This window comes from Tachyglossus aculeatus, chromosome X4 (assembly GCF_015852505.1).
Source record: "Tachyglossus aculeatus isolate mTacAcu1 chromosome X4, mTacAcu1.pri, whole genome shotgun sequence".
NCBI lineage: Eukaryota > Metazoa > Chordata > Mammalia > Monotremata > Tachyglossidae > Tachyglossus > Tachyglossus aculeatus.
Genome location: NC_052098.1, coordinates 9,382,338 through 9,404,629, shown reverse-complemented (window position 1 = coordinate 9,404,629; position 22,292 = coordinate 9,382,338). Strand labels below are relative to the sequence as shown.

General features: G+C 40.9%; 1 protein-coding gene across 1 annotated transcript in view; it reads right to left on the bottom strand.

Moving 5' to 3' along the window:
* The window catches only part of TRPM6 (transient receptor potential cation channel subfamily M member 6), a 155,152-nt gene that overhangs the window by 66,382 nt on the left and 66,478 nt on the right, over positions 1–22,292 (bottom strand). The window contains exons 8-19 of the mRNA XM_038769912.1: positions 21,750–21,924; positions 20,882–21,005; positions 20,377–20,449; positions 20,160–20,260; positions 18,650–18,784; positions 17,902–17,955; positions 15,583–15,723; positions 12,328–12,462; positions 10,953–11,233; positions 9,431–9,659; positions 6,363–6,518; positions 2,790–2,933 (exon numbers count right to left, since the gene is read on the bottom strand). Of these exons, the coding sequence (XP_038625840.1) occupies positions 2,790–2,933; positions 6,363–6,518; positions 9,431–9,659; positions 10,953–11,233; positions 12,328–12,462; positions 15,583–15,723; positions 17,902–17,955; positions 18,650–18,784; positions 20,160–20,260; positions 20,377–20,449; positions 20,882–21,005; positions 21,750–21,924 (1,748 nt within the window). The remainder of the gene's footprint in view (positions 1–2,789; positions 2,934–6,362; positions 6,519–9,430; positions 9,660–10,952; positions 11,234–12,327; positions 12,463–15,582; positions 15,724–17,901; positions 17,956–18,649; positions 18,785–20,159; positions 20,261–20,376; positions 20,450–20,881; positions 21,006–21,749; positions 21,925–22,292) is intronic.

The window sequence follows — 22,292 nt, the reverse complement described above, 5'->3', positions numbered from 1 at the left end:
AGCAATGTTAGAATAAAGTGTATTTTCCAAATTACAAGTTCAAAACACTTGAAATAAAAATTAATATATATATATACATATATATATATATTTTAAAATAGTATCGTGCTTTTTACAATTATAGAGCAGGAAAAGGCTACTCTCAGGACCTATCCATTCCCATCATGTGGGGGAAAATACAGATGGCAATTGCAATATTTTTGTCCTCTTTATAATGATTATAGTATTTTTATGCTGGGCAACCACTAGCAGTTGGGCAGGCCTGAGCAAACCAGCATTTTGCTCCAGGAGTTCTGCTCTTATGCCAGTCTCTTACAGCCTACACAGATGGAGGCCAGGAAGCACTTGGGTCCAGGGTTCAAAACTGCCCCAGCCTTGACCCTGACCGTGGGCAGTCTATCAAATGCTGACTTGCCCAGTACTGCCAAACACCCACACCCCCCAATAGATTGTAAGCTCCTTGTGGGCAAGGACCATGTCCACCAACTCTACTGTAATAGTTGTAGCAATTGGTGAGTACTTACAATGTGCCAAACACTGTACTAAGTGTTGGGGTAGATACAGGATAATCAGGTCCCACATGGGGCGAGCAGTCTGTGTAGGAGGGAGGGCAGGTATTGAATCCTCATTTTACAAATGAGGAAACTGAGGCACAGAGAAGTCAAGTGATTTGCCCAAGGTGACACAGCAGCCAAGTAGCAGATCAGGATTAGAACTCAGGTCCTCTGACTCCCATTACCGTGCTTGTTCCACTAGGGCACCTTGCTTCTCAGTTCTCCCAAGTATTTAGCTCAGGGCTTTGATACAGAGAGCACTCAATTAATCAATCAGTCAGACTTATTTACACCCATCCTCAACAGTTACATGTGTATGTTTATTCAAATGTACATTTAATTATTTATTTTGATTACTCTGTAAAACCTTTCAGGTCCATTTTCCTCTACTTGTCTCATTCAACCCTACATATTCAATGTCACCAGGTTCTGTCAGTTCTACCTTCACAACATTGCTAAAATTTGCCTTTTCCTCTCCAACCAAACTGATAATAATAATAATAATAATAATAATAGCATTTATTGAGTGCTTACTATGTGCAAAGCACTGTTCTAAGCTCTGGGGAGATTACAAAGTGATCAGGTTGTCCCACGGGGGGGCTCACAGTCTTAATCCCCATTTTACAGATGAGGTAACTGAGGCCCAGAGAAGTGAAGTGACTTGCCCAAAGTCACCCAGCTGACAAGTGGGGAGCCGAGATTTGAACCCATGACCTCTGACTCCAAAGCCCGGGCTCTTTCCACTGAGCCACGCTGCTTCTCTAAGCAGTATCTGTATCTGTAAGTATCTGTATCTATAAGTATCTGTATCTGTAAGTATCTGTAGTGATACTACACTAATCCAAGCACTTATCCTATCCTGCCTTGACTACTGCTACTACATCAACCTCCTTGCTAAACTTCCTTCTCCCAGTCTCTCCCCATTCCAGTCCTTACTTCGCTCTGCTGCCCAGATCATTTTTCTAAAAATAAATTCAGTTCACATCTCCTAACTCCTCAACCTCCAGTGGTTGCCGATACACCTCCGCATCAAACAAAATTCCTTACCTCAGGCTTTAAAGCACTCAATCAGCTAGCCCTCTCCTACCTTACCTTGCTAATTTCCTACTACGACTCAGCCCTCATTCTCTGCTCCAATGCCAACCTACTCACTGTATCAGTTCCTAGCACAGAGTAAGCACTTAACAAGTACCAACACTACTATTATTATGATTATATTAATTTCAATTACTTTCCTGCCGACCCCTTGCCCACATCTTCCCTCTAGCCTGAAATGCACTTCACCTTCATATACGACAGATAACCCCTCTTCCAACTTTCAAAGCCTTATTAAAATCACATCTCCTCCAAGACACCTTCCCCAACTAAGCCCTCATTTCTCCTACTCCCTCTCCCTTCCAGGTCGCCTAGGCACTTGGATCTGTACCCTTTAAGTACTTGATATTCACCTCACCCTCAGCCCTGAGCACTTTTGTCCATATCCATAATTTAATTTAATGCCTGTCTCACCTTCTAGACTGTAAGCTCCTGGTGGACAAAAACACTTTTTGCTGTATCAGTACATTCTCTATTTCATTTTTGTATTTGACCTTGTCTAGCATTCCCAAGGTGTTTCTGAGAAACTTCATAATTGTAAACTAAATGTTACCATCTTCCATCTGCCAGTATTCCTTGTTTCCAAAACCTATATTGCAAAATGTAGCAATTGGATTTTATGGGATCCAAAAGTTGAAATTTCTCTGCACTTCCTCCACCTATTATTGGTTCCATATGTGCTAACGAAGAACTTGGTTTTCTATAAGTCATTTATCTTTCATTTATTTTCTGCCTCTGAAAGATATGTTGACTCTAACTTGCATTTTTTTGTCCTTTTCCCTTGTGCAATTAACCACCTATTTTCATGCACAGAAATACCAATATATATTTTCAAACTCAGCTGTTCTTACACATTTGTAGTTTCTCCAGAAGACAATACCATCTGATAACGCCAACAAGTTTATTTTGCTATAAACCTGGAAATATCCCAAGTGCGATTCTCACAACATATTTCTCTCTGTGCTTGAAGAGTAAGAACTGAGGCAGTAATGAGTTTGAATAATGGTACATGGACTGCGCCCAACTTGATTATCTACCCCACCACTTAGTACAGTGCCTGGTACATTAGAAGTGCTTAGCAAGTACCATTTAAAAGCAAAACAAAACCAAAAAACTATGATTACTATTGCAGTGACTGACCGTATAAAACCAGAACTTGACGAGTGGAGCGTTGTAGAATTCATAGACTTTCCTGGTCCCGGGAAGGCTTTGGGGTCCAATACTAGGAGCAAAGGCATGACTTTCATCAGGCTTCTCGCGTCCCTTTTCCATATCATAACCCTTCTGTCAAAAGAAATGCTTGTTTCACTCTCCTGGAATGTACTATTCAGCTAATGAATAATTGGGGATAGGAACCATCCAGGGAAAGACTAGGGAGACAATTTGATGTTCTAGAAAGCCACTGGGGCATCTGTTCCCCATTAATGATCTCATCTTAAAAAGGAGAAAACAGAGTCATGAAATTTAATATGAAAAACAAAAAAGTAACTAGACCTACTAAGCACAAGGTATCACTGAGTAGGAGACTCAATTTGCCAATGATTATTCAACCAATCTTTTCTAGGGCTACTATAAATTATTTACATTGCTGCTGGATGTTTATCATACTATTCCTGACCACGAGTCCTGTGAAGTGAGAAGGTGGTATGTATTAAGACCTCTGTTGTGCTGATGAAAAAAGTTGAGCCCCAGAAAGTTGACATAGTTTTTCCACAGGTCTACAAAAAGCCAGAGAGTACATTAAACACAGAACCACAGATGTATGAAGTCTATTCTTTAACCTAATAAGCAAGGCAACCGCCACTTCCAAAAAAGCCTTATTTTACCAGCTAATGGCCAGCCTTCTATTTTACTTTGTTCTTTATGGATCTAGCCTATGACTGTGGCTGAAGGTATGGGCTTGTGCAGTCAAAATAAACCTACTAGAAAGTCACTCATTTACTGAGATGGTAATTCAATACTATACAGTACAACTGAGACAAACATCATTTGGAATTTGTCAGCAAAGTAATGAACTTCATAGAAATAATTTTCCATTTTTTATCCTGTTTCTTGAGTAGTTCTTCAATGTTTTACTGGATCTAAATTGCACTTGAATATTACTCAATTAATCACCAGTATAATCAATAGTATAATCTGGCAGAAATAAGTGATAGTAGTAGTGATAGCATTAGGTGCTTAGTGTGCGCAGCACACTGTACTAAGAGTTGGGAAAGAATCCACAGCTGGGAATTAGATGTGGTTTCTGTCCCTCATGGGGCTCACAATCTTGGCTTAGTGGACAGAGCACGGGCTTGGGAGCCGGAGGATGTGGGTTCTAATCCTGCCTCCGCCACTTGTCTGCTGTGTGACCTTAGGCAAGTCATTTAACTTCTTTGTGCCTCAGTTACTTCATCTGTAAAGTGGGGATTAAAAGTGTGAGCCCCACGTGGGATTACCTTGTAACTACCCCAGAGCTTAGAACAGTGCTAGGCACATAGTAAGCGCTTAACAAATACCATAATTATTATTAAAAATAAAAAGTGGGAAAGGGAACTGGGGACAGACACATAAAGAGAGAAGAAATAAAACACTAAGACAACATAAACACAAAAACCAAATATCTGTGGGGTACTGTGGCTAAAGGAGCAGAATTTTCAGCTCAGAATCCAGAGTTACAACTGCAGCCACAGGCCATCGCTGATGAGAATGATGAAATTAAAGAAGGGAACCAGCATCAATAAAGACGATAAGAGAATATGAATCTTTATGGGTGGATCTTTTAAGGGTGGTGGAGAAGAAAGTTTGGCATTTTGTTCCAATTTTGGTTTCTCTCTGCAAATAACGCTTCTTCAACAACAGGAGGATACATTTGTAATAAATTTAATTCATTTATACATGCTCAGATTTCCCCATGAACCCTTCTCCCTATTTCATTATACTTGCATTCAGGCCACAGATGGCTAGGCAAGGCATTACAAATAATTCAGAGTTCACTGTTTTATCTAAAATCCTGACAGCGAGAATTACAGCACCAGAATCAATTCCATTACCAAGTCCCACCAAATAGCAATAACAAGTCACACAGTGAGTGCATAATATAGTCATACATTTTTAATGATAATTGTTAAGTGCTTATTATGTGCCAGGCAGTGTACTAAGTGCTGGGGTAGATAGATGATCACCAGGTTGGACACAGTCCATGTCATATTTCAGCTTGCTGTGGGCAGGAAATGTGTCTATTGTATTGTTATATTGTACTCTCCCAAGCACTTAGTACAGTGCTCTGCACACAGTAAGCGCTCAATAAATATGATTGATTGACTGACATGAGGAACGACAGCAGTCATATTTTCATAAGAGAAGCAGCGTGGCTCACTGGAAAGAGCACGGGCTTTGGAGTCAGAGGTCATGGGTTCGAATCCCGGCTCCGCCACATGTCTGCTGTGTGACCTTGGGCAAGTCACTTAACTTCTCTGAGCCTCAGTTCCCTCATCTGTAAAATGGGAATTAAGACTGTGAGCCCCATGTGGGACGACTTGATCACCTTGTATCCCCCCCAGCGCTTAGAACAGTGCTCTGCACATAGTAAGCGCTTAACAAATGCCATTATTATTATTATTATTATTATTACTATTATAATCACTATCCATTTTCTTTAAAATCGGATAGGTACAGACAAGAAAATTGAAACAATTCACATGGGTAAACTGGCTTGTCAATTTAGAGTCTGTCATATGTGCCCTGACTTTCCCATCACTGCAGACTGCACCACTATCCTACTTACTTACCATTGGCTTTAAAGCACTTAGTCACCTTGCCCCCCTACTATCTTACTTTGCTACTTTCCTACTACAACCCAGCCTGCACACTTCGCTCCTCTAATAATAACAATCTACTCACTGTATCTCGACCTCATCTACTTTGCTGCAGCCTCTCACCCACGTCCTGCCTCTGGCTTGGAACACCATCCCTTTTCATATCCGACAGATAATTCCTCTCCCCGCCTTCAAAGCCTTATTGAAGGCACGTCTCCTCCAAGAGGCCTTCCCTGACTAAGCCCTCATTTCCTCTATTCCAACTTCCTTTTTGCATCACCCTGACTTGCTCCCTTTATTCACCCCCAGCTTCTAATGTCTGTTTCCCCCTCTAGACTGTAAGCTTGTTGTGAGTGGGGTATGTGCCTGTTTCATAGTTGTGTTGTACTCTCCCAAGTGCTTCATACTGTGTCCTGCTCAACAAATACGACTGATTGATTGTTATGGGCAGGGAACATGTCTGCCAACTCTGTTGTATTATATTCTCCCAAATGCTTGGGACAGTGCTCTGCACACAGTAATGCTCAATAAATACTACTGATTGTTAGTTATTATGTTGCCAATTTGTACTTCCCAAGTGCTTAGTACAGTGCTCTGCACACAGTAAGCGCTCAATAAATACGATTGATGATGATGATGATACTGATTGATTGATATGTGCAAGATGCTAAAAAAGGGACTCAAATGACAGGATGCGGTGTTGAGCCACCTCACGAAATGTTGGGGAGAATACAGAGTTGATGTGACAAAGTAACATGCTTCTATAAATAATGTAGGCTTTAAAAAATTCCTGAAAGTGAAATCTTGCCCCCAAAGTTCTGAAAATGCTACAGGTATTTAAAACAATGCAAAGAAGCCAAGACAGACATATTAAGTAAGCAGATTGTGAGTAAATGCAATCTCATACCGTACTCACAGGAGAGAGACTTTCTTTAGTGCTGCTGGGGCTTGGCTCACCATAATACCATGTAAACTGATGGAAGTCCTGTGGCTGGGGAATGTGAGACATCTCAGCCTTGCTTTTGAACTCCAACATCAAGATGGTGGGTGGTATAAGAATACTTATAATGACCTTAAAAGAAAACACAACAGAAAATGGAATCTCCTTATTTGACACATGAAATCTCTGAGGCTGGTTTAAAAAAAAAGTCATTCCCAGATTAATGAAATGTGGCATGAGTCTAAAAGATCACTTCGCAACAGTGCTGTTATCCAAATTGTCATTTTCTTCCCCAAATGAGGTTTCCTTGGGAGATGCTAACCCTTCCTTTAGAAATTTACATTGTTTTCACTTCATTTAAGGCTGGCCATGGCACCTCTAGAACAGCAATGTTGGGGGGAAATGGACAAATGGATACTTTCTTCCCATAGAATCTTACCGTTATGATTCATTGCGATGGACCTCGAAAAGATGCCTGCTTGTCCCCCCTTGAACCCACATGGGGTCCACACACTCTGAACAAGTGAAAAAAGCCCGGGCTCGGGAGTCAGAAGGATCTGGATTCTAATCCGGATCCACCACTTGCCTGCTGTGTGACCTTGGGCAGGTCACTTTGCTTCTCTGTGCTTCTGTTTCCTCAAACTGTAAATGGGGATTCAATAACTGATCTCCCTACTACTTAGACCGTGAGCCCATTGTTGGGTAGGGACCGTCTCTATATGTTGCCGATTTGTACTTCCCAAGCACTTAGTACAATGTTCTGCACACAGCAAGTGCTCAATAAACACGATTGAATGAATGAATGAAACAGATTAAGGCACAAGGCCACTGTGGATCAAAAGTTGATACAGAATCTTCAGAGCCATCTGTATCTTTGCTTTATCACTCTTCTTACTCCAAAAAGGATAAAAGTGGCTCCTCTTTTAAAACTGATTTAGTACCTTTCAGAAGATTTGTTTTTGAAACACACAGTGTAGTTCTTTTTAAAAGAACTGAAGCAGAGTAGATGGCCTTCCAAGGAGCCTTTTCTTTTATATATAGTATTTAAGTCCTCGCTATGTTCCAGGCACTGTACCAACCACTGGGGTAGATCTAAGATAATCAGGTTGGACACCATCGATGTCCCACATGGGGCTCACAGTCTCAATCCCATTTTACAGATGAGGTAACTGAGACACAGAGAAGTTGAGTGACTTGCCCAAGGCCACACAGCAGACAAGTGGCAGAGCCGGAATTAGAATCCAGGTCCTTCTGACTGCCAGGCCACAAGCCCTATGACTCCATTGGTCATAGGCAAACATTAATGCCCATTGTCTCACTGCTTATTGGATTCCACTCACAAAACTGTTTTCTAACCTCAAGGATGCAATGAGGGTCTAGGATAGTGTTCTTGATCACACGATAAATTACCAGTGAAAATGCCTCAGGGGAATGAGGCTGAAGAGCAAAGAGATGGATCTTGGAGACAGCCACATGGGTAACTTTAGGGTATTTTAGAGTATTATTCAATCAATCCATCAATCAGATATATTGAGAGCTTACTGTTTGCAGAGCACTCTTCCAAAAACTTGAGAGAATACAATACAACAGATTTGGTAGACATGCTTCCTGACCATAAAGAGTTTACAGTGTAGAGGGAGAGACAGACACTAAAACAAATTGCAGACTATGTATGTAAATGTTAATGGAGGAGGAGTAAATATCAAGTGCTCCAAATGCATAGGCAACAGAAGGGACAGGGAATAGAGGAGTTGAGGGCTTAATCAGGGAAGGCAGGGAAGCTCCTCTAGTGCCAGCTTACTGGCTGTGCCCCGATCTCATTGATCTCACCACTGACCCTTTGCCCACATTCTCCCCCTAGCCTGAAATTCCCTCCCCCTCCATATATGCCAGACCGTTGGGAGTTAGAGGTCATGGGTTCTAATCCCGGCTCCGCCACTTGTCAGCTGTGTGACTTTGGGCAAGTCACTTAACTTCTCTGGGCCTCAGTTCCCTCATCTGTAAAATGGGGATTAAGACTGTGAGCCCCAGGTGGGACAACCTGATGACCTTGTATCTACCCCAGAGCTTAGAACAGTGCTTGGCATATAGTAAGCGCTTAACAAATACCAATATTATTATTATTATTATTATTAATAGATCGATTGTTAAGGTCACATCTCCTCTAAGAGGCCTTCCCCAATTAAACTCTCTTTGTCCTGGCTCCCTCTCCCTTGTGTCGTCTATACATTTGGATCTGTGGCGTTTGGGCATTTGATATTTGCCCTACTCTCAACCCCACAGCACTTATGTACGTACCTTTAAATTATATATTTCAATTATTTATTTATATTAATGTCTGTCTCCCCCTCTAGACTGTAAGCTCGTTATGGGCAAGGAACGTGTCTGTCAACTCTGCTATATTGTACTCTCTCAAATGCTTAGTACATGGAAAGTACTTGCTCCGCACGTAGAAAGTGCTCAATAAATACTGTTGATGATGATGATGATGATGATGATGATGATGAAGCCCTCAGAGGAGATGTGATTCTAATAAGGCTTTGAAGATGGGGAGAGTGTGAATAATTTAAGACAGAGGAATACATAATGCTGCTTTAAATGATTTCATTGCCTGTGTTTCTTGGACAGGGCAGCCAGATTGGTTTAAAAAAATGTCTGGGGTTGCTAAATTCTGTTTATTTGCAAGGCTGATTTAGCAAAGTCCCTCTACCAAAATCAGTGATGATTATTGAAGTTATAACTATCATCATTCCAGCTTCAGCTACATACAATAATTTATAATATTAATTGTGGTATTTAGGTATTTACTATGTACCAAGCACTGTACTACGTGTTGGGGTAGATACAAGATAATCAGGTCCCATATGGGGCTCGGAGTATAAGTAGGAGGGAGAACAGGTCCTGAATGCCCCATTTTGAGGCACCAAGAAGTTCAGAGACTTGCCCAAGGTCATAGAGCAGGTATGTGGAGGAGCCGGGATTAGAACCCAGGCCTACTTCCTTCCAGAGGCTTCGACTCCTTTGAAAGGTTCAGGTTAGTTTACCTTCAACCAAGAGTTTTTCCTCATTTTCAGGCGTCCCATCCACATGTCCGTCAACAGCATCTGGGTACAAGTATGTGAAACAAAAGGCCGAAGCCCCACGGACACAGCCAGCTTCAAACAGGTAGAGTTGCTCCAGTTTTTCAGTTCATACGTCAGCAGCTTCATGGCCATCTGCTCATTCTGTTTGAATGCCTTCTCCAGCACATCGAGAGCAAGCTGGCCAAACTCCCTACAATTTCATAAGGGAAAAATCAGAGGGGAGAAAGAGAGAAAGAGAGAGAGATAAAGAGAGAGTGTCACAAAAATTATTTATATGTTGTAAAATAATACATACAAAAAGACCAAAGGAACTGGAATTGTTAAGCCTGGAGAAGACAAAAATGAGGAAGTTAGTGATCTCAAAGACCATGAAGGGTTATTATAGAATGAGGCTGGTGACTGGTTATGCCCTAACATCACTGAACACAAAAAGAAAGGGTATGGATTTTAGCAGCAGCATGAGACACCGAGATTAGATACAGAAAAAACCTATCCACCTGTTCTCCACTCTCCCCACCTTCAAAACCCTCCTAAAGTCACATCTCCTCCAAGAGACCTTCTCAGAGTAAGCCCTCATTTCCCTTTGCCACCCTCCCTCTGCATCGCCTTTTTCACTTGGCTGTGGAACCCTTTAGCACACTGACACTCACCCCAACCCCACAGGACTTAAACTCTACTGTAATTTCCCTATCTTTAATTTATTTTAATGCCTGTCTCCCCCTGTAAAATTCTTGTGGGCAGGGATCTACCACCTCTATTGTATTGTATTTTCCCAAGCTCTTAGCACAGTGTTCTGCACACAGTAAACACTCAATAAATGCCACTGATTGATTAAAAGAACTTCCTTATAATAGGAATGGGTGACTGAGGGAGGCTGGAGAATCTTTCCCTAGAGGTTTTTGAAATTAGAACAGATTCTCAACTTCCGGGATGGTTTAAATATTAACCTCCCCAAAGGCTGGGGAATGGACTAGATGCCTCTCAATGTCCCTTCAACCCAACAATTATCTGATTCTATCAAGCCACAGCCCTTAGAATTTGTGGAAGCAAAAAGGGGGTTGGGGGCGGTGACTGTTGTCCATCTCAAAAAGACAGTCATTTTTACAAGCTGATAAACTTGGGTTAACTCTGGCTTCTCTCAGTCTATTCTCCTGCTGCCTAACCACTGCAGCCAGAAAATGAATGCTCAAACAGGAAGCACAGAATATTTCCATCGCTTTCCCCATCCATCACGACATCATCATTCTCTGGTCCGAAATTGGAGAGTTCAGCCTCTGGTTTCACTCAGTGATACATGATAAGATTAGGAAGAAGTCTTTAAAGTTTCTTAAAGACCTTTGCCACAGGAAATGCAGTCATCATAATATACAGCATGTGACCACAGTTTTCTCGTTTCTCATTTTTTAAGTGGAGGCAGAGAAACATGTCTAACCATTCAAAGGATTGCCGATGATTTATTATGAAGAGAAGAGAGAACTCCTACTTTGAGTAATTTTTCAATTCTTCTGAGGCGTCATCCACCATGTTGCTCTCCTTGGCTTCATGTGCCATTGCCCGGTACAGTTTGCAGGCAATCACTGCCTTAACCATGGCCTCTTCTCCATGCTGCCAGAAGAACATGGCCATCTTCTGCCTTTTCATTAACACTGCCCAAACCAGCAGGTCATTATAAGGGTAAATAAAGCCAGCAGACTCTGGATCTTCTGGAAAGCTGTGTTCTTCCTTTAGCTTCTTCCTGGACTTATGAAGGGATACTAACTTCTCCTGTCGGTAGGCAAAATATGAATGAGTTTCTAACAGCTTAAAGCCATAAGATCCTTAGCTTAATGGAGTCAAGCACACCAAGCAGCTCCTGGACTTAGTGCAAAAGTACAGCACAGAGGAGCAAAGCTGGACATAAATTATGCCCTAGATCAACACCAATCTTCTAAAACAGCCTACAAGAGAAGCCTGGAGCAAGATGACCATTCTCCATGTTGGGGCTGAATCTCAATTGTCTACACTTGGAGGGGTGTGAGGGTGTTCAGGGATATTATGAAATCCAAGAATAATCCCTAAACCTGATGTTAAACATTAGCTGCAACCCCTTTAACTACCAACCCTTTTATCAGAGTTGCTGACAATAGCAAAATGAACTGGCTTAACTGTCATCTTCTTTCGCTTTCCCTCTCCAAGGTGGAGGTACTAAAGAATAGGTGAAAGATCAAAAAGGAGATATAAATTATAAGAGAAGTAGAAGACATGGATGATCCAAAAACTGGATATTGAGTCTCTTAATAATCAAGATTTGACTAGTCATGAAACCCTGGCTCAGGCAGTTACAGCACAGACATCGACAATGTTGATTGATAGGTTGCTTGATGCTGGAAGTTATACATCTGCAACTTTCCTGAGTCTCTCAGAAAGTGGTTTGTTGCTGTTCTTTCAAAAACAAGTCTTCTATATGAACTCGAGCTGAACTAAATTACTTGGAATTCTAGTTAAGTATGGATTAGTGGTGCGATGGTCACAGAAGAGGCTTCTATTTCTTCAAACAAATGAAGTTTTACTGAATTGAAATCACTTTAAGTCACTTTGATTAACAAAATCCATTTACCAATAAAGGAATCACAGGAAGGAGCGCCCAATTTCTACCAATAAGGGGTTATTTACTGAACAGTTATATTTTAAGGACTACATTTGCTCCTAGAAAATACCTCTACTGTGCTTTTTCAATCTTTGATACTCCTGAATACCCTCTATACTTCTCCATACCCTGCTTACTCTGGATCCTACAAGCCTCCTGTTGACCACTATTCCAGACTACAAAGATAATTTCAATTTATTATTTCCCTTGTTGTGTAGCCAAATGACAATACCTTGGATTTATATGGCTGGGCTGTTCTGATGAACTGGGAGTGCAAGGTACTTTCAGCAGATCCATTCCTGCTTCCTGAATGGATGTTAAGATGAAGGGAAGGATGAGAAAAGTTGCGGGTAAAGCTGGACACTCTCTAGTTCCAAAAACGTTCAATCCAAAATGAAAAGAAAAACATATTAAGACAAGGTGAGGACACTGAGCAACCCTGCTAAAAAAATGCTGTAAAATCATTTACCAATGGATCCTTGATATCCCAAGGATTATAATTAAATTTCCATGAAGAGAACAGTCCCTTATCTCCTTCTTTGTAAACACATAATATTTTAGCATCTAACAGAAATATTCTCTTTCCTCATTCCCTGTTTCACAGTCTACACCCATTCTATAAATGGAATTCCCATTAACATCAATGGAAGTTCCACGCCTGAAACAAATTTAAAATATGCAATAAAGATTCACAGGCCTGATAAAGAAAATTCCTCCTAAATGGGCAGCTTCAAGGTTAAGGTAGAATGGCACTGCTATTCCTCCAAGCATGTATAACTGTTGGATTTTAGCTTTGAGAGCCTTTGGGCAGTAGAATTAGATGTCCAATGTACTCCTTTTTTAATGACCAAATTAAAAAAAAATTCTGAAGGAATATAAAACCAAACATTTGTGAAAAGCAAAATCAATTATCTTTAACTTTTCTTATTCATTTTTTGGAGAACTGTGTGCAAGTTTTTTGTCATCTAAAACTGGCAAGGTATGACAGTGAGGAGTTGTTGAGAGCAGGGAGTTAGGTTGTGGCTGTACCCAGCCCAACAACCCCTACCCAAATTTATACCCCACTCACTCTTATTGCCCTGCCAACCTTTTCTTCCAGCTCTCAAATCTACTGAAAATACAATCCAAAGTGGCAGACAGTCCAAAGCAGCAGCAATGTAAGGTGGAAGGATGCAGTAGCCATAAAATGTTCTGTTAAAATTTACTTCCCTAACCTAAGGCCTTTGTTGCTCAGGCAAAAGGCCAGTTCTGATGGTAAGCTTGGTTGACTGATTGATTGATTGACTGACTGAAAAAGAGCAGGGTTGGATAAGGGAACCAAGAATGCAGGACCATCCCATTTCTGGACTTTCCTCTCCTCTGAGAAGTTCTGTTCCCATTGGAGCCAATGAATAGTTAATTGATACCTTAGGCACATTATGCCTAAGACATGTTGGGCAAATAAGTGACTTCCTGTCCCTATTGTTCTTGGATGGGAGCTGGCTTGGTCTTGTTCCACTAATTTCAGAATATCTTCTCCTGTTTCTGGGTGTGGTAAGATCCTCAACTAGACTGCAAAATCCTCTATTTAATTGGCAACTCCTTGAAGGCAGGGGGGTGTCTACCAATTCTATTGTAGTCTCCCAATATGTTCTCTGCACACAGAAAGTACTCAATAAATACCATTGGTGGATTGATAGACTGGGCTATCCAAAATGACCACTGAAGAGATGACACCACTAAGAGATTACAGTTTACCACAGAACTACTGATAAAAGGAGAGAAATGATGAGACCTTAAGACAGGAACACGACAGAGAGACCATGATTCCCTGAGGAAGGGACAGGGTAACAGGGGAGTGTCTTTGCCGGTGGACATGAGGAGGAGGAATGAGGGATTCTAGCTATGCCCAACTAGAGGCAGGAGAGGAAGGAATACGAGTGGAGTGTATTTTTAAAAGGGAGACACAATCAGGCGGCTGCTGGGATAAAAAGGACTAAAGGCTTTTTATGTGACATTACAGTCCCCACTCTTGCATACGTGGTTTGGAAGCTGCTTGGTTGGCTTAAGAATTCCACAGGCTTTATTCCCCAGCTTCTAAAACCGTCTTAAAAGAACTACACTTGCAGAGCAACTGTTGTGGAAGTGCAGTAGGGTCAATCAATCAATCAACCAATTGTATTTATTGAGCGCTTACTGTGTGCAGAGCACTGTACTAAGCGCTTGGGAAGTACAAGTTGGCAACATATAGAGACAGTCCCTACCCAACAGTGGGCTCACAGTCTAGAAGGGCGAGACAGAGAACAAAACCAAACATACTAACAAAATAAAATAAATAGAATAGATATGTACAAGTTAAATAAATAGAGTAATAAATATGTACAAACATATATACATATATACAGAATAAGTCATTTAACTTCTCCATGTCCCAGTTCGCTCATCTGCAAAGTGGGATTCCATGCCTGTTCTCCCTTCTACTTAGACTATGAGCCCCATATGGGAGCTGATTATCCTGCATCTACCCCCAGTGCTTAGTATAGTGCTTGGCACATAGTAAGCGCTTAACAAATACTACAATTATTAGTGTAGTAGGACTTCCTTAGGCTCCATCCCCAAGTCATCAATAGTTCTTCATGGATGACTTCCCCCAAAATGGCTACGGCTGTCCCTATCTTTGACCATTGCTCCTGGTAACTTGCCTATATTTTTCAAAATGAACGACCTTTATCGTACCCCTAAATCTGGCCCTCTATCAGTTTTAAGGCACTCAGTCAGCTCTCTCCCTCCTACCTAACCTTGCTTATCTCCCACTACAGCCCAGCCCACACATTCGGCTCCTGTAAAACCAACCTATTCACTGTACCCCCAAGCTAGTGTACCCTGCCACCGAACCCGTGCCCACCTTCTCCCTTGGGCCTGGGACCCCCTCCCCTTTCATATACAACAGTTCACCAGTCTCCTCACCTTCAAAACCCTCCCAAAATCACATCTCCTCCAAGAACCCTTCCCAGACTAAGCCCTCTATTACTCCATCCGTTCTCCTCTCTGTGCCAACTATGCACTTGGCTGTGTACCCCTTAAATACTTTGATACTCACCCCATCCCCACAATACTTCCATAATTATTCTTATACTCTACTATTTCCTTTATACCTAATCTATTTTAATGTCTGCCCCCCTATGTAGACTGTAAGCTCCTTGTGGGCAGGGATCATATCTACCACCCCTGTTGCATTGTACTTTCCAAGCATTTAGTACAGTGCTCTACACACAGAAAGTGCTAGATAAATATCATTGATTGATTGACCTTGAGCATATAATAGAAAAATCATTCCCTGTGAGTGACAAATTATATTATTGTCCCTTTCCCCCCTCTCATTTCCCATTTCGATGCCTGTTTTCTTCATTCTACAAGTTGGTTAGTAAAATCAAACTTGTCTAAGACATTTTCTTTGAATTATTTCTGATTACCCTTGATGATACCCAGATCCATTCATTGCCATTACCTTATGTTTTCTGAAGAGACTATTATATAGAACTCTGAAATGCTTTCTTGTATAGCTACTTCGATAGGCTCCACCAATCAGGTATTCTATTACCAGTCCAATATCAATTAGGGATATTTTATAATCCAAGGGAAGGGTACTCTGAAACAAAAATGTTTACAACATTTCAGCATAATTATCTCTCCTCCTTTTTCTGTCTCCTCTCTCACACACATACACTCTAACCAGATAATTATTATTATTATTATGGTATTTGTTAAGTGCTTACTATGTGCCAGGCACTGTACTAAGTGCTGGGGAAGATAAAAACAAATCGGGATGGACACGATTCCTGTCCCACATGGGGCTCACAGCCTCAATCCCCATTTTACAGATGAAGTAACTGAGGCCCAGAGAAGTGAGTGACTTGCCCAAGGTCACACAGCAGACAAGTGGCAGAGCTGGGATTAGAACCCATGCCTTCTGATTCCCAGGCCCGTGCTCTATCCACTATGCCATGCTGCGTCTCTGAAATGAGATATATATGAACTAAAAACTGCTAAAAACCACAGCCTGAAGACAGGTTATATAGATTTTCACATTGAGAAAGAAAATCCCCTTTATAATAAAGTTACTTGAATAACTTCCTAAATCCTTATAATTACAAAGGAATATAAGGGTATCTCCATTCTGCAGTATCACTTGACACTGAGGTGTTGGCAACAAAAGGGAGAAGACACAATGAAAGAAAGAAAAGGAGAGCACAGAATCAGTGAGGTGGAAAGAACAGTAAGAACATTAAAAAAAAATTCTCTATTAGCATTATTAGCAAACGATTTGACTAACAGGTTTCAACAGAGCATTTGGAACAGACTGAATAGAATGGGGCAGAAATGCAATTATTTGGAATTAATGTTTTTCCCTATCAAGGTACCATTTAGCTTTCTTTAGTAAACATAAAGAGATGAAAAAGGCCAATACTGCTTCTGACAGGGAATAGATTTGGATAGCAGTTTTAGACAAAAAACTCGATGACCAAACACTTGGTACAGAAAAAAACATTATATTCCTGTACCCCACTGGTCATTAATAATTTTAATCTATTTTACCTATTTTTCAGGTATTTTATATGACAATGATTGAGTGATTTTAAAGGAAGTAATCCATGGAAACCATTGTGATATAATGGTACTAAAGGATAAATATGCAAAATCCAGATTCCAGTAGCCAACTCTGTTTCCCATGAATTCTTCCTCATTGATCACTGTGTGTTCTACTCTTTTGAAAGCCCAGAAAACTGCTCTCAATCAACAGCCCTTGACCTTGTGTTAAGATAATTCTTTTCAAAGGAAAAACACAGACTTTATGCAAAGAAATTTAGTGTGCACAGTAAAGAGCACAGGCCTGGAAATCAGAGGACATGGGTTCTAATCCCGGCTCTGACTCTTGCCTGCTGTGTGACCTCGGCCAAGTTACTTAACTTCTCTGTGCCTGCTTCCTCATCTGAAAAATGGGGATTAAATAAGTGTTCTCCCTCCCCTTCAACTGTGAGCCCTATGTGTGACTTATCTGATTGCAATGCTCAATACAGCGCTTGGCATGCAGAAAGCACTTAACAAATATCACAAATATTATTATCATTATGGCTCTCCAAATAAAGTACCCATCCTAATTCATTCATTCATTCAATCATATGTATTGAGCGCTTACTGTGTGCAGACCACTGTACTAAGCGCTTGGGAAGTACAAGTTAGCAACACATACAGACAGTCCCTACCCAACAGCGGGCTCACAGTTTAGAAGGGGGAGACAGACAACAAAACAAAACATATTAACAAAATACAATAAATAGAATAAATATGTACAAGTAAAATAGAGTAATAAATATGTACAAACATATATACATATGTACAGTGAGAGAGGTTGATTTCCAAGCCCCGGCACTCTATTTGTGCCAGTGAAGGCTGGCTCTCCAAATAAAGTACACATCCTAATCTATTTGTGCCAGTGAAGACATAGAATTCATTTTATTTTAAATCTTCTAGGTCGAGGGAAAAGAACAAACATGGAGAAATTAAGTTATTTTTACGGGTCAATTGTCCTCAGACAATTAAATTAGCCATTAAAAGAATACCACTCCTCTTCCCCTTTGTCATTCCAAATCATTCAGATCCCTGGAGAAAAGGCATCTATGACTATCTATCTATCTAAGACTAAAGGCACGACAAATTGAAATAGGCAATTTCCAACCCTAAAAATTCCAAAATGCAATTGACTAATAATCTGGAGCATCCAGTACAGACTTCTCAAATAATTTACACTCTGTGCATTTCAGCTTACCTGTTTTACGTCTCGGACGAGATGATGCAAAAGCAGATTGGTCGGTCCTTGTTTCTGTAGTGAGGAAGGAGAAAAAAATAGAACAATTACTTCTCTTGAAATTAACCCATGAAAAGGGAACATGTGTGTATGAACAAGGAAGAAAACCTCTGAGGATTGTGGAAGCAAGTGTGGTATGGTTGGACTAGGCTTAGCTGAAACCTGTTTACTGCATCCACTTCCAGAAAAAAAGGACTGTCACTTCAAATTATACTAGCTTTCCATTTTTTTAAAGCAAGGATGATTCAAATGTTTCAATAACAGCCACAATAGCTATAGGAGGAACATGCAGCAGTTCTATTTACTATCAAATGAGTCTTTCCTTTATTATTATCAAACTGATTTTTTTCTGAGGCCTTTCTGGATATTCTGATTACAGCAATAGCACAGAATACTGCTGATACTGTAAAAACATCAATCTAGTGTCTCAAAGTCATATTCATTTCTGCCTTTCATTTCATTGGTAATTTCTTAAAAGTCACGGATAAATTTCCTTCAGAGAGATAAACGGGGGATTCAAAACTTCCTGAAGAGAATCCCACAATCTTAGGATGGTTCTGCTTTATTTTGTCATTTGGGCATGAAGTCTCTCAAAGCATTGTACTAAGCATGTACTAAGAACTGATTTAGTACAGTGCTCTGCACACAGTAAGACCTCAATATATACCATTGGTCGAATGTACATTCGAAAGGCGATTATAATACTTACTACGTTATAGAGCTCTTCCAGACGGGAAATGGTGAGGAAGCGATGCAGGTTGACGCCGTGCTCTATTAAGAGCTTCACAAAGTCCACCCGATCCATCACTAAAGCATCGAGCATGGACTGCTCCAAGGAGCCAACCTTCAGAGGGCGGTTCCGGAGGGAAAGGGAAAGAAAGAGAATAAGATTTACCCTTTCCGACAGCGATAGCCAAATGACAGTCACAAGGGTTTAAACCACCAAAATCCTACCTTACGAACTGCACACGCACTTTCTCAATGAAACATGGATTTATATCAAAAAGTAATCAGGTTAAACAGATCCGGTAAATCAAAATCTCATATCTTCTAACTTTTTTGTACTTTCCCAAGTGCTGATAGGTGCTCAATAAATGTTATGGATTGATCAAAATTCAATAATGGTGAGCCACTTGTCAGCTGTGTGACTTTAGGCAAGTCACTTAACTTCTCTGTGCCTCAGTTACCTCATCTGTAAAATGAGGATGAAGACTGTGAGCCCCACGTGGGACAACCTGATCACCTTGTAACCTTCCCAGCACTTAGAACAGTGATTTGTACATAGTAAGAGCTTAATAAATGTCATCATTATTATGATTATTATTTAAAACTTCTAATATTTCTTAAGAGTTTGAGCCCAATCTCCTGGCCCTGCATTGCCCTCATTTCCCAGAGACTGGTTTAAGTATTTGACTCAATCGACTAAAATTAATATTTGTCTCACTTTTAGCTCTCCCATCTCTGACATACTGTTTTTGCCTTTCTCCCTTCATGGAATGACCTCCTTCTATAACTCTGTCAGGCCATATGTCTCCCCACCTTCAAAGTTCTCCTGAAAAGTAATTTTACCACAAAACGTTTCCCAATGAAATCCCCACTTCCCTGGCCACATAATCCAAAATGCCATCCTTAGTACTTACGCATCTATGGATTGATTTATCCCATATTATGTATTTGTTGCTCATTTTTGCTGTCATCAGTTACATCCGCTTTTCCTCCTGTTCCTTCCATATGGGTGCCTGCCTGTAGTCTCCAATTTAAATTGTAAGCTCTTTGGGGGCAGGGATTGTGCCCAGGCAACTCAGTACTAATGAATGAGTGAATTAATCAATTTTCTTATCTTTTAGACTTATAGGAATTGTAACAATTTCTGAGTCCCAAGGGGGAGTTTTAGAAGTCAACAAATGGAACTTTGATTTTAAAATAAGATCAATAATGAAATACATGAGCAATATTAATTAGAGCTAACCTTAGGAACCCCCTAATGAAGGCTTTCATTGCCCACACTACACAGAGAATGATAGTTGTACACATAGAGTAAACCTGCTCTCCCTCCCACTGTGAGCTCCATGTGGGACAGGGACTGTGTCCAACCTAGTTATCTTGTATCTACCCCAGCATTCAGAACAGTGCTTGGCACACAGTAAGCATTCAATAAATACCATTATCATTACAGAGCTAAAACACACATGATCAAAAATAAAATAGCTAAATTGTACCTTCCAATGCTGTCCATAAACCAGAATATGTTTCTTTGCAATGTCCACTCTGTTCCAGGCCAGAGCCAAGCTTAGTTGATCTGATGCGGACAAACTTGTACCTAGCAAAAAGGAAAGGCACACTCAAACAGAATTTGTGTCTTTTCCTTCTACAGAAGTACAGGTCAAAGATTTGAATATTATTGGGAAATAGCTAGAAGCCTTGTCAGGGACCTACCTTTCAGCAGGGCTGTCAAGATTGCTAAATCAAGGTCCTGATGTTCCTCTGAATCAGCATCAAAAATAGTGATCTGTCAGTTACAAAAACACAATATTGGGAAATGGAGAAATTCCTTTTAGAAAGATCCCATCTTCACTTTCTGGGGCTAGTATTCTAAGAACATGACTTGCACACACAGACACACACACACACACAAAACCATTAATGAGTAAATGTCTGTCTGTTTTTCTGCTAGACTGTAATACTTTTAAAAGGAGCGATAGAATCTCTTCTTTATTATGTATTCCCAAATATCTCATACGATGGTCTGTACACTGTGGGCCCGACAATAAATTGTTGTTGACTTATTAATCTGGGGTGAGGGGATTCAAAATTGCCATTAAAAACCCCTAAATTCAAATTTAAAAAATACATAAAAACAATAACACACTTATGACAATTATAACGGTTAGTCTCATAATTAGTTTAGAAAAATGCAGATTTCCAAGTCCATCGTACTCACAGATTCTCGGTGTTCCATACACTCCATTAGAACCTGAAATAGGTGATTGGACTGGTTAGGACTAAGATTGAAAGTGTTTTGAATCATATGAATGATCTCCTCCTTCACCTGAGGGCGTAGTTGCCTGGGGAAAGAATATATGGAAACGATTTGACCTTGCCCAAAGAAGGACAAAAAACAGATACGAAAAGGAAATGAGAACACTCGGAAAGCTTCCAGCCAGAAAGAGTGGCTGGGAAGGAAAACGTGCAGACTGCAAACATCATCGTCATCGTTACCAACAGCCCCTACCGAGGGCCTACAGAGCACTGTACTAGGCTCCTCGGGAACAGAAGAGAAGTGAAAGGCACAATCAGCCCTTGAGGGCCAGGCAATCTTAAGATGAAGTCAACCAAGAACAGCTGAGGAGAGGTGTTGGAGTTGGTTTGGTCCTGGTCTTCATTTATGTGGAGTCCAATTTCAAGAATAACCCAAAGGTTCCGTTTTTGAAATTAGAAGAATATACCTCAAGAGATTCAGTGACTGCTGCCTCAATTAAAAACAATAAAGTGGAATGGGCCAGGAAGATGTCTCCTGAGTAAAGCGGCTCTTTTCTAAGCGGAGTACTATCTTCAGCTGGTGACAATAGGGCCTATGGTTGTCACACTGAGACATAACTGTTTCTGCCAGGCTTTGGGAGGAGAGGGGGTCCATTTTTGAATGGATCAGGGCACATGTTAGCCCCAAGGTGGAAACCAGTGCCTGCAGTCTGCCCCTCTTAATTTCAAGGATGTTTCATCCACACAAATGTGCCTCCTGCACATCTCTACGGCCTGGATTCCTCTCGATCAACACAATAAGCTCCCCGCGGAGCTGTTGTCAAACTCACCCTTCATCGGCTGTGTGCTTGTGGGTGAATGCCAAAAGATCTGCAGCTCTGCCCGTGCCCTCACACACCACCACAGGAACAGGGGATTGGTCCCTCACATACTCCCACACCATGAGGATCACGTTAGGGCCTCCTTCCACCACGAGGCCCACCACTGGCACACCTTGGCCCATGCCTGTTTCAGATTACACACAACCAAGCCATTACCAATGACAGCAGTCTCAGCCTCAAATCGTGAACCTGTCTATCACAAGCAGTGGTCTGTCAACTGGGACCCGTAGGACAACCATGAAGAAAAGTTTCCGAGGAATGCCATTTTTCTCGATAACCAATTTTCCTCAGTATGTACTGAACGGGTGCTAATTTGCCATTCAAATAAAAAAGGAACCTTTTCATTTCAAAAAGGAAGCCAGCTGCCTTGCAAGTAACTTTCTAAAATGGTTAGCCTTCAGAAATTTGGTGTGCAACATTGTGTTTTTGCCTCACACACATTTTACTAATATAACCTGCAACCCCCTCCTGCCCGTTCCTACCTCCTCTTAC